The sequence below is a fragment of the Indicator indicator genome, chromosome 26 (assembly GCF_027791375.1).
Source record: "Indicator indicator isolate 239-I01 chromosome 26, UM_Iind_1.1, whole genome shotgun sequence".
Taxonomy (NCBI): domain Eukaryota; kingdom Metazoa; phylum Chordata; class Aves; order Piciformes; family Indicatoridae; genus Indicator; species Indicator indicator.
In genome coordinates, this window is record NC_072035.1 from 14802937 (window position 1) to 14815707 (window position 12771).

At 51.8% G+C, this 12771-nt stretch overlaps 1 protein-coding gene across 2 annotated transcripts in view; it reads right to left on the reverse strand.

The window, feature by feature from the left end:
- NOS1 (nitric oxide synthase 1) overlaps positions 1-8392 on the reverse strand; it is a 53807-nt gene extending 45415 nt beyond the window's left edge. The window contains exons 1-2 of one of the 2 annotated variants that reach the window (XM_054392805.1): positions 7923-8392; positions 7665-7856 (exon numbers count right to left, since the gene is read on the reverse strand). In XM_054392805.1, the coding sequence (XP_054248780.1) occupies positions 7665-7856; positions 7923-8392 (662 nt within the window). Of the gene's footprint in view, positions 1-1117; positions 1123-7664 lie in introns of both variants that reach the window. The other variant, XM_054392804.1, reaches the window with a different exon arrangement.
- Positions 8393-12771: the final 4379 nt, after the last annotated feature.

Here is a 12771-nt window from a genome sequence, read left to right on the forward strand (position 1 = left end):
GGTGAGACACTGGAACATGTTGCCCTGGGAGGTTGTGGGTACCCTGGAGGTGTTCAAGGCTGGTTAGATGAAGCCTTGAACAGCCTGGAATGTGTCCCTGCCCATGGCAAGGGGCTTGGAACTAGATGATCTCCAAGGTCCCTCCGAACATAAACCATTCTATGAATTCCTATGAAGAAGTCCTCCTGACTCACTCTCAGACCCAACCTGGGCACTTTAGGACATTGAAAAGGATTTTTTAAAATCACCATTTTGTGTCTTTGAGGCACTGGGGACAATACTGGGATCTGTCTTCAGAGGCACTTGTTTGGCTGAACTCTCCAAAGCCATATCCATGATCCAGAGACCCTCTCTGACCTGGTCCTGCTGCCACATTTGTTAAAGACCATTAGCTCTTGGATCCAGAGCAGGATTTTGGGAAGGGACCTCATGTTTTATTCTGCAAGCCAAATTTGTCACTTAAAAAAAGAAAGAGGAATCCTGCCCTCCCCCCACTGGTGCAAAGGCAGAGCTTCAGATTCTGCCTCACCTCGGGAAGAGCATCTGGCTGCTTGGAGAAATGAGAGGCACCACTGTTTTCTTTTGACTAATCTGATGATGTGGCAGTGCTTGGGGTGATGAAGCAGAAGGGAAGGTGCTGAGACAGCCCTTTGAGAAATTTCTCCAAAGCTTTTCCAAAAAAGAAAGATGAAAGAAAAAAAATAAATATGAGCAAAGAGAAAGTTTGTCACTTTGCTGCTTTGGATCTGCCTGGCAGAAGAATCTCTCTGATTGAGAAAGAGAGATGAGAGCTACCACAGGCTGCTGCTGCAGTCCCCAGGGGCCAATTTGGGTGGACCAAGAAGTGTGCTGGTGTTCACTTTTCATGGCTATATAGAATGGCTTGAGTTGGAAGGGCCTTTAAAGATCATCCAGTTCCAATCCCCAGCCATGGGCAGGGACATCTTCCACTAGCCCAGGTTGCTCAAGGCCTCATCCAGCCTGGCCATGAACACCTGCTGGGAGGGAGTATCCACAACCTCTCTGGGCAACCTGTTCCAGTGTCTCTCCACCCTCACTGCAAAGAATTTCTTCCTAATCTCCAGTCTCAATCTGCCTTCCACTAGCTTCAATCCACTGCCCCTTATCCTGTCACTACAAGCCCTTGTCAAAAGTCCCTCCCCAGCTCTGCTGTAGCCCCCTTTAAAGTACTGGAAGGCTGCTCTAAGGTCTCCCTGGAGCCTTCTCTTCTCCAGCTCAGCCTTAGCTCTCTCAGCCTGTCCTCCCAGCAGAGGTGTTCCAGCCCTCTGATCATTGCTGTGGTCCTCTTCTCGTCCATGTCCCTCTTGTGCTGGGGACTCCAAGGATGCAGCACTCCAGGTGGTGTCTCTGCTGCCCCTCACAGCAGAGGAGCAGAATCACCTCCCTGGATCTGCTGGCCATGCCTGTTTTGATGCAGTCCAATCCATCCTACCAAAAGGTGGGAAGAGCTCTCTGGAGAGGCAGCAAGGCCAGCATGCCTGGAGCAGGCAACTGCAGAGTTAGCAGAGCAAGAAGTCACTTCCTAAATGAGACAGAGGAACTTGAACAGCATTGAAGGACCAAAGCCTCACCAACAAGCATGCAGCATGGCTTGAGGAAGGTTTTGCACCCTCAGAAGGTCAGAAGGCTGTGCCCAGTGCTGGGACTAGGGGATAATGAACCAAGCAAGCTGCATGGAGCAGCTTTGGAGAGATGCCTGTGAAACATGAGGTCTGAAACTGCTTTTCCATAGGCATTGGCAGATGAACACCTGGCAACAGATCCAAGTGATCCTAATGTCCCACTCAAGCTTCAGACAGCATCCCCAGCAACCTGGAACCACCACACTCACCCCTTCCCAGCCAAGTTTAAAGACCACCTGGAGGATCCCAGCCTCAGCACCTTCTGTGGTCGTTTTAGGCTGTGCCTTTAAAATGTTTTTACAGACCTTGAACAGAAAGTGGTAAAAGGTAAATAAATCACTATTGGGTGTAAAAAGGAAAATAATGACAGTTCTAAACAATCCCATTGGAAGAGATAAGGGACTCTAGAACTAGTTGTGCAAAACAATCTTCCTCTCTTTTCACTGCCTGGCTCTGGGAGAGATTAACTTGCTTGGCCTTGGCTGCACTGCTTTGTTGTGATTGCTATTAACAAAACAACTTCTCTGCTCTTCTCCCTTGTCCCTTTTTGTGTACAGAAGGGTAAGGAAGGAGAAGCAATTGCAGCTCCCCTAGTTTTGGGCCAGGGGGGGTTCTTGTGCTGTTTGCAAATGGTAAATACCTGTAAATATTGTGAATATTGTTTATTTTGTACATACTCCTTGATTTCCTTTGGGGATTGTGGTTTTGCTTGTAAATACAGCCTCATCTGCTTCCAACTGAGCTGGTCTGGCAAATTTAATATTAGGGGGGAGGGAAGGGGGAATTTTTCAACCCACCACACCTTCTCTGGAAGCCAGATGTGGTTCAGGACTGCCAGGAGGGCACAGGCTCGTGTGTGGGTCGTGGGCTTGTCTGCTGGGACCACGGACACGGAGCCACCTCACAGCATGCAAGAAGCAGCACCAGCACTGGTGACTGAGTGGATGAAGGGGCTTTGGAGACCAGTCCAGGAGGGTTCCATGGAGAGGGGGTGGGGGCTAATATTTGGGTGGCATATGCTGTTTGTAGGAACAAAATGTCTATCTGGGTTAGCCTGATGCAGTCAGAGGAAGAAGAATCGGCTGAGGGAGAAGAGGAGGGAGGAGGGAGAAGAGGAGGGAGGAGGGAGAAGAGGAGGGAGGAGGGAGAAGAGGAGGGAGGAGGGAGAAGAGGAGGGAGGAGGGAGAAGAGGAGGGAGGAGGGAGAAGAGGAGGGAGGAGGGAGAAGAGGAGGGAGGAGGGAGAAGAGGAGGGAGGAGGGAGAAGAGGAGGGAGGAGGGAGAAGAGGAGGGAGGAGGGAGAAGAGGAGGGAGGAGGGAGAAGAGGAGGGAGGAGGGAGAAGAGGAGGGCTACTCCCTGCCAGAGCTTCCTACTTCACCACTTGCCTGCTGGCAATAGGAGGATGGGTTCAGGGAACTCCTCAGTTCAGAGGTTTTTTTTGAAGTTTGGTGTCCAAGCAGAGAATAATGAGGACAGCAGAAATGCAAATGAAATGCTTTGAGCAACACAAAGAGATTTTGGTGGTGGCAAAGGAGGTGGGAGGAAGAGAATGTTTTCTCTTCAAGAGCTGCAAAATGATGGGGTTTGTTCCAAGGCAGGATGGAGCCTGAAACCTTGAAACCCTTCCTAAACAGAATTCCTGCTCTCATCACCCTTCTCCTTCTCAGGGCTGCTGGTGCTGCTGTTTGGACTGACACTGCCATGTTTCCATCACGCTGCTCATGTTATGGAATAGACCTGAGAAGGAAAATATGTAGTGGCACCTCGGAGAAGGGAGGGAGACGGCTGGGAGATAGGACATGACAATCTCCCTAGAGCTCAGAGGGAAAAACAGACCCAGGTTATCTGGCAGTGAGTGAATCGAACTCTATTTCTGTTTCCTAGCCCACAGTGAGCCTCGTGGCAGAAATGCCAGCTCTCATCATACCTAGTGCCCCACTTCCATGCTCTGTTTTGTGATTGACTTCACCACAGATGGCTTGAGCCAAGGAGCAGACATTGCTCCAGCCCCTGGATCCTCTTTGTGGCCTCCCCTGGACCCACTCCAACAGTTCCCTGTCCTTATGCTGGGGACACCAGAACTGGAGGCAATATTCGAGGTGGGGTCTCAGCAGAATCAAGGGGCAGAATCCCCTCTCTGCCCTGCTGGCCACACTCCTCCAGATGCAGTCCAGCACACTGCATGAGAGCACTGCTGGGGAATTTCTCCTCAATCAAGACCCCTAAGGCTTTTTCTTCAGGGCTGCTCTTAACCCACTCTGCACCCAACCTGGATTTGTGCCTGGGGTTGGCTGGACCCAGATGCAGGACCTTACCCTGTGACTCATTGAACCTCATGCAGTTTGCACTGGCACACTTCTCAAGCCTGTCAAGATCCTTCTGGAGACTATCCCTACCCTCAAGCACACCACACAGCTTGATGTCATCAGCAAATCTGCTGAGGATGCACTCAATGCCACTGTCTGTGTCACTGACAAAGATGTTAAATAGCACTGGACCCAGAACAGACCCCTGAGGAACTCCACTTGTCACTGGCCTCCACCTGGACATCACAGCTCTTTGAGTGGTCACAGCCCACCACAAGGGCATGCACCATGGACACAGAGCACTGTACAACTGGAAATCAGAAGGGAGTCAAAGCCAGGGCACTGCAGAGACAATTTCCCCAGGGATTGCAGACCATGGCTGAAGGGGATGGAAGTTTTTTCCCCAATGCAAACTTTACAGCTTCCAGTTTTCCTCAGAAGTAACATTAGAGACGTGGGCTGGAAGCCCAAAGCATCAGGGGCAACTGCAATCACCTTTGGCAAAGCTCACCTTGAACAAGAAACGTTTGGCTGATGGAGAATAACCTCAAACTCCTACCATCCCTTTCAGTCCTAGGAAAGCTCTCACAGCTCTCTGAGCTGGCCTGGCTTTGACAAAGCTCTGCAGGCTGGGAAGGTCAGCACCAGGCAAAGATGGAGAAAGAACAGGATTGATCCCAAACCAAACATCTCCAGCTGGTCAAGTGGTCCAGGCTGTAGGTGTTGAGCTCAACCTGAGTGAGGTGTTGCTTCCTTGGGGTGTTCAGATAGAGCTCTGTTCCTGTTTCAGGTAACACCAGCTCTGCTTGCTTCCCTCCAGCCTGGAGAAGCCACAGCCTACAGCATGAGACCTGCAACCACTTGATAACCCCTGCTTCATTTTTTGGCATCAACCAACAGCCTCCCCAGCTCTCCACTCCCTGACCTTACTGCACTTCTCCGATGGACCAAGAAAACCTTCACTGTAGAAGACCTTTGCAATGCCCTGGCTCTGTCTGAGACTAAGCCAAGGAAATGAATCATCTCCAGCCCATCACAGGAGCGGGAGGAGAGGCAGCTGAGAAGTGCCCTTTACCCTGCCCAGCAGCTCTCCACAAGCTCTCTCTGCAGTTTATCTCCTTCCCCTCTTCTCAGGTCTCCTTGTCTAGACAGAGTCCAACAGCTAGAGAGAAGCTGCAGCTTTTCATCAGTGGGTTGAAGATTAATTTTGACTGAAAAGTGGATTTTCAGTCCCGAGACACAGAGATCACAGATTAATTTGTTTTAAGGGGATTGAACACAAAAGTGAGTGGAGTTCTGGTGATGTTTGCTAATGTTCTTGCTGCTTTGAGGTCCTTCAGTTTAAGTGAATTTAAAGTGTTTCAGTTTAATTTCTCTGAGTAGAAGGCACTCTCAAAGGAAAAAAGGCACAAAAAAACCCCCATTTTTCATCCCTTCCCCCACGTGGAGAAGAATTTCCTTGGAGACCCTGTGGCTGGTAGGCTGGGGACAGTAGGGGACAGGATTTGAATGATGTGGCTGTGCTTTGTATCACTGCTTGGGGTTGTGTCCTCTCAGGTTCCCCAGATTGTGAACCCCCCAGCTCCACCACAGCAGCAGCCTTGGTGCAAACAGAGGGACAAAGGGGATTTTAAATCATATTTTGCCAGACCTTTTCAAGGTCTCAGTTCTTTGGATGCTTCAACCAAGGGATGAGTTGGTGCTAGACATACAGCCTGGGCAGGTAGCCCTCAACCTTCCTGGGACAGTGCTGGGCTCAAGGGTTGTCTGAAACCCTTGGTTTTCTAAAAGCAGCCAAATGTGATGAGAGCTGGGAGCAGGATTGAGGAGGGATGTCCCCAAGCCAGAGCCCTGTCCCACCACTCTCCCCCCAGACCTCTGTCACTTGCTGCAAGCACCAAGCTGAGCAGGTTATTTTATCTCTAACTCAGTGTGACCACCCTCATGGGCTTTGTGTAGCCGTGTCCTCCACGGAAAAGATCCATAATTGGGGAGAGCAGAAACAGCAACATGAAAACAAAATAAACAGGAGAGAGAAAACACAGAGGTGTGGGTGTGGGTTTGTGCTGGGAACAGTTAGGGGCTCAGCCTGGGCTCTGAACCCACCTCAGGGGCAACACTCTCACACCTCTACCTTCCCTCTTTTGTTTCTGATAATTAACAGGACTACATTTTCTATTTTCTCTTACCCCCCCCCCCCCCCCCCTTCTTAAGACATCAAAGGGAGCTGGAATTACAGATCTCTCTGTCACTGAATCAAGGCTTCAGCAAACCTCACCCCAGAAAAGCCCCCCCAGCTTTTACAGGGTTTGATAACTGAGGGAGCTGCAGCACTTGATGCTGCTAAAATGTGATCTGGGACTTGGGGAGAGGTACTAGGAAAAGGCAACCCATCACTGTTAATAAATAGCCAGGAGATGAGTGAGCTGGGACCACAAAAAACAAATAAATAAACAGCAACCAACAACACTTTTGGAAAGCAGGAAGGGCTGGAGGGAGCTGTTTTGGTGTCAGAGTGATGGTCTACATGGTGAGAAATGCACATAGCCCTTGGCAGGAGCAGCTAGCAGGGGACCCATAGATTCACAGAATTGTTTGGGTTGGAAGGGACCTCAAAGACCACTGAGTTCCAACCCCCTTGCCATGGACAGGGACACCTCCCACTACACCAGGTGGATCAAAGCCTCATTCAACCTGGCCTTAAACACCTCCCTGGGCAACCTGTTCCAGTGTCTCCCCACCCTCACTGGAAAGAATTTCTTCCTAATCTCCAGTCTCAATCCACCCTCCTCATTGCTCCTTATCCTGTCACCACAAGCCCTTGTACAGACTCCCTTCCCTGCTTCCACCCACACAATGGGACTTCACCCCCTCAAGAGGCCATGGGACAAGCATCCATATGTCCCCACCTTTGTTATACATGCATACACATACTGAAATGATTAGCTTGGTCTAGAAAGAGCAGAGGGGACACATAGGCAGCTCCACTGATGCCTTTCAAAATGGGATGGCCATGCCTGAGCTCCAGACAGGAAACATTTTCCCCCTTTCTCCCTACATGTAGAAAACAGGGGCACCTAAGGCAGGTCCCATTACCCTTGCACAACAGTCCCCTTGGCTTCAGCTGGAGCTGAATTGGGGCTCCCCTCTCCTCTCCCCAGGTCAGACTGGAAATGCAAAACCCCAAAATGTTTCAAAACCCCTTTCTCCATCCTCTGCTGCCCTGTCCTCTCTTCTCCCTCTCTGGCATTTATCGATAGCAGATTCAAGGGGAGAGATTCAAAGCAGCTGAGCAAGGACAGACAACACCATGAGTCTCATCTGGCAGGCAGGTACAGGATTTGGTTTAAATTTCAGATAAATGAGAACAAGAGCATGGGAGAGAAACAAACCCAGCCTGTGACCCACCTCATTGCATAGCTCAGCCTTCCACAAGACATTACTTTGTCTCCCCAATTTCCCACACTTCCACCTTCCTCCCTTCCTTCCACCATCTACTCCCAAGTTTTCATTACTTTCCTTGTGCCCTCATCACCTGCCTCCCCCTCTTCTTTGCATCCATCCCCTCCTCTCCAGCTCCATCCCACCAGGGCAGACAGCAGCTATTTCTGCAGAGCTGCTCACCAACAGCTAAACCAGACACGTTGGGTAGCCAAGCCCAGCACATTTCACCAAAGGTTAAAAAAAAAAAAACTAAAATGTATTTAGGGACCTACCAGTCCACCTGGACTTCTATATCTCTTGTCTCTACCTTGGAGGGTGCATCTCCATCGCTGTCCTTACTGCTGCTCTTCAGGAGATCCAGGACAGGCTCAATTTCTTTGAGCAGTTCATTGTCTTCCACGCCACCGTTGAGGCAAGGGTGACCAGTGGCACCCTCCTTCCCCTTCCCAGTGTCCTGCCCTTTGCTGCCAGTCACAACACCATTGATGTGGACCATGGGCTCCACCTCCCTCCTGATCTCTCTCGCCCACAGCGAGCCCATGGTGCGGTCGGCCGCTGGCAGCGGCTGCTCTTTGCCCTGTGGGCTTGGGTTGGACAAGTCAACCGCCTTTGGAGTTGGGCAGAGGGGTCTGGTGACACGGATGGTTTTGGGGGTCCCGTCCCCTGTGAAAGTGGTCTCCAGGTGAGTGGTGAAGCCCTCGGGGCCCCGCAGAATGAGGACCACGTAAGTCTCGGAGGCGATGCTTCTCAGTATCTCCAGCGCGGCCTCATAGCTCATGTCCACCAGGGGCCTGCCATTGACAGCTAAAATGATGTCCCCAGCCTGGATGAGGCCACTCTGCTCTGCAGCGCCTCCCCGGATCAGGTCTGAGATGATGACGGGCGGCTTGCTGACACGCTCCTTCACCAGGAAGCCGAGGCCGCCCACCTTGCGCTTGAAGAGCCTCACCGAGATGACGTTGGGCTGTATCTGCTGCACACTAAACACATTCTCTTCCATGGCAGCCCCCCCCCCCTCTTACAGCCTGCAGACCAGGACTTCCACACTCACTGAGCGCAGAGAAATTCGCTCTCGGAGATGCTTCTCCACGCTGGGACGAGGAAGGGACAACTCTGGCTTTAAGCAACTGACCTCACCGCGAAGCTGCTCCGGGCTTGGGCTGCAGGCTGGCTTCCTGCAGCATGCTCACTGCCACCTCTCTCCGACACGCAGCCCGGGGAAGGAGGCTGTATCACCGCTGGAAGGCAAGGCCAGGGACAGGGCAGGCAGGGCTGGGCACCACGGAGCTGAGCAAGGGCAACATGCCAGCTTCCAGTCAGGCTCCGGTCCTGCGCTAGGCAGAGGTGGGGAGGCAGCCCGCTGGCTTCACCGGCATCCCTACAAACGGCCCCGCGGCTTCTTTATCTAGAAAAAAAAAAAAAAAAAAAAAAAAAAAGAAAAAGAACAAACAAACAAAACCACCGAAGGAGGAAGCAAAGTGAGGCAGGGCAGCATAAGTGGCGGCGCGGCACGGGGCTCGGCACGCCACCCACACCCCGTCCCCACAGATGTCACCCCTCGGGCTGCGTTTGGGAGCCAGGCTGCAGCCTCCCATCGCTCTGGGCTTTGTTTTCTCCAGCTCTCCCCCTGCAAAAATCAGCACCATCTGTTCAGCGGGGGCCGGGAACGCGCTAGGGGGAGCGAGGGAGCCCTGGAAGGGGGCTGCTGGGCAGCCTTGCTCGGACCCTCCCCGCTTGGCCCGTGGGGTGCAAGCACAAATCCTGCAGGGCAGGATAAGAGTAGAGCCTCATAGAACTCAGCGGCGACTGCTGCCGGCTGAGGATCCTGTCTCCATACATTTCCCAGAGTATCCCACAACCTGAGGGTCGAGGTGGACGGAGCACAGGACGAATGTCCCTGCCCAGGATGAAACCCTTGTCATAGGTGCTGCCATACCGAGACCGTTCCGATGCAGCAGCCACAAGCAAAACGAGGAAGGAGAAGAGAAGGTTCAGCTCCTCTTACCCTGAGCTACTCAAAGCCCCTCCAACGGGAAGCACTTTTAAGCCTGGCTCCAGGGATCACAGCCTCAGCCTGGCTTGGCTCCTCCTCTCCCCATATTTCAAGCCTGGCACAGGGCTGCAGGAGGCAAAGCAAGCACTCTCCCGTGCCCAGCCCTGCCATCCACTTGGGAACAGTTCCCAAACAAACTGCTTCAGCTGACAGAAAACCATCTAGAGGAGAACATGCAATGAGTTTAGACAGCTCTGGAGAGAGCTCCTGAAGCTGGGCTTGGCTTTCTACAGCCCTCTCATGGCTTGGGGAGCCACGTCTCATTGACTCCTGATGAGACCCTGGTTCTCCATGCCTACACTTGTGTTTGATAACTTCAACTCCCAAACCCTCTCAGTGTGCCCCTCTCTCATTTCTTAGATGCTCTGGAGAACATTTCCCCCTGGGACTGTGCCCTGACATTCAGCAGGGAGCTGAAAGGCAGATGCCTTATTTTCTTTTTGGAAATCTGAATTTTGGGCAGAGAACAGAGGGCACCAGGTCTGCAGGCTTGGAGGCAGTGGTGTGCCAAGGAAAAGGCTCTCCTGTCTCCCACAGGCAGCACATTCAGGGCAGAGTTTGCATCTTCAGATACCTAGCACCAAACACTGTTCTGCCAGGAGCTCCCTATGGCACTGGGATGGGGAAACCAGGGATCTGAGCAGCAGGGCAGTGACACCAGCCCTGGCATGAACTTGCTGGAGCATTTTAATCGTTGTGAGATGAAGGCTGCTGACCCCAGACTGGCTTTTTACAGACGAGTAAAGAATAAAGCAATGAGAGACCAACAACCCCAGTGGATGGATTTAACCCCTGTGGCTCCTTTCCTGCCATCACAGCACCCTGCAGAGCAGCAGCAGCACACAAGGGGTTAAATGCCACCTGAGCAGGTCAGTGGGGATCACCTCCTCAAGTGCTCAGAAGAAAAACAATAAGAAATCCAGAAATCTTGCAGGCAAGGAGCTTAAGGACAACTTGTCTCCAAGCCCCCAACCCTTCTGCTCCTTTGGAGAACAGTTGGAGAGGCATTTCCCCAGACTTCCAGAAACACTTAGGTTGGAAAATAACCTTAAGATCATCCAGGCCAACCATTTTCCAGTGACTCAGAGTGAAGACTGGAGGCAGAGGGAGAAGTTCGGGGTAGGAGAAGACAGCAGAAGATACACCTGGTAGCAACAGGGAAGCCTTCCACAGACACCAGGTGTGGATCAGGGCTTCCCCCACACCCAGCTTCTAACCATGTCCCAGGACATTTGCAGGTTTGTTCCCGGATGGAACATCTGTCAGGTGGGACCTGGAGCATCCATCCCTGTGTGAAGCGAAGGGGAGATGCTGGCTGTCTGCGGCGTGGGTGGCTGAGCTCTGCTCAGCTCTGCCGAGTTCACTTCCCTCTATGAGCATCATTAAGGGTCTGATTTATGAACCCAGGAGCAGCAGGACGTTTGCCAGGCCATACATTTAAAGCCACTGGAGGTGTCACATCTGATTCCTTAAGCCAGTGAGAACAGCTTGGCTGTGAACAGCATTTCACTGGGGTGAGTCTTACTGAGGTGCAAACATTTCACCCCTGAAAGGCAGCTGGTACATGACCACTACAGCCATGGAGAGTGCTGCCCCACTCCCTGCCTCAGTTTCCCTCCCTTTTCCAAAGCAGAAAACCAACTCAAGCTACAGAAGAGCACCATGGCTTCTGGCTCTGCAGCTCCCTGAAAGGAGGTTGCAGGGAGGTGGAGGTTGGTCTCTTTAGTCTCAGGTGATAGAAGGAGAGGAAATGGCCTGAAATTGTGCCAGGAGAGGGTTAGGTTGGAAATGAGGACAAATGTCTTTGCTGCAAGAGTGGTCAGGGATTGGAACAGGCTGCCCAGGGAGGTGGCAGAGTCACCATCCCTGGAGGTGTTCAAGAAACATGTGGCCAAGGCACTTTGGGACATGGTTTAGTGACCATGGTGGTGTTGGGTTGATGTTTGGACTCGATATCTTTGAGGTCTTTTTCAACCAAAACAATTCTCTGATTCTATGGCCTAAGCCCTGCAAACCTGGAGCAGCCCAGACAAGCATTATCTCTGATCTCAACACTGAACCATGATGATATGGCTTGTTTGGAGGCTTTAATCAGTGTGGGGAAGCTCAGCAAGAGAGGTTCCCCTAGGGCAGCAGCCACCAAGGCACTTGCCTAGCAGACAATTCCTACGAGGAGCAATAACAAAAAGCTTTTAGAGCCACCAGATAACAATTCAAGCAACAAACTCCAGCACATCTGTTAATTGGATGATTTGATTTAGAAAGCAAAGCAGAAAGAAAAAAAAAAAAAAATCAATCTTAGGAGCTTAGCACAATCTCTTCACTCTCCCAGCCAGGAGCTGCAAGCTGCAGAGAGCTGAGATGTGCCCAGCACCAACCCTTCAGTGTGGGCACTTGTGTTGCCCTCACCCTCTCAAATCAATGTTGAGCCCTTGGCTGTGGGCCTGGCTTACATTTCTATGTGCCAGCTTGAAATGGGCACCATTGTCCTGCTTAATTAGTTTTGGTGGGATTTATAGGGCTCCACAGAGAACCCCAGGGCTGATGGATTTATGCCTGTTTAATTTGGATGACCCATGGAGAGCCAGGGAATCTGATGAGGAGCAATGGGATGCAACATATGCACACTTACTGTAAACCTGCAGGCTTGTGTGTCTGAAAGCTGAGCATTAAAGTGATTCACTGGCAGCCAGCTTGCTCCTGCCAGCAGTTCTGAGCTCAGCTCCTCTTCTGTGTCTGTCTGCACAGGATCATAGAGCTGTTTGGGCTGGAAAAGATCTCTAAGGTCATCCAGTCCAACCATCAGCCCAACCCCACCATGGCCATTAAACCATGTCCCAGAGTGCCATGGCTACAGGTTTCTTGAGCACCTCCAGAGATGGTGACTCCACCACCTCCCTGGGCAGCCTGCTCCAACACCTCACCACTCTTCCATGGAATCACAGAACGTTAGGGATCAGAAGGGACCTCAGGAGATCATCCTGCCAAAGCAGGATCACCTAGGGCAGGCCCCACAGGAATGCACCCTGGCAGGTTTGGAATCTGTCCAGAAAAGGAGACTCCACAACCTCTCTGGGCAGCCTCCTCCAGGGCTTCAGCACCCTCACACCAGAGAAGTTTCTCCTTATGTTGAGGTGGAACTTCCTGGGTTCCAGCTTATCTCCACTGTTCCTTGTCCTATTACTGGGCACCACCAAAAGTGTCTGACACCTTCATCCTGACACCCACCCCTCAGATATTTACAGACATTGATCAGATCCCCTCTCAGCCTTCTCTTCTCCAGACTAAACAGTCCCCGGTCTCTCAGCCTCTCTTTTCACCAGGGA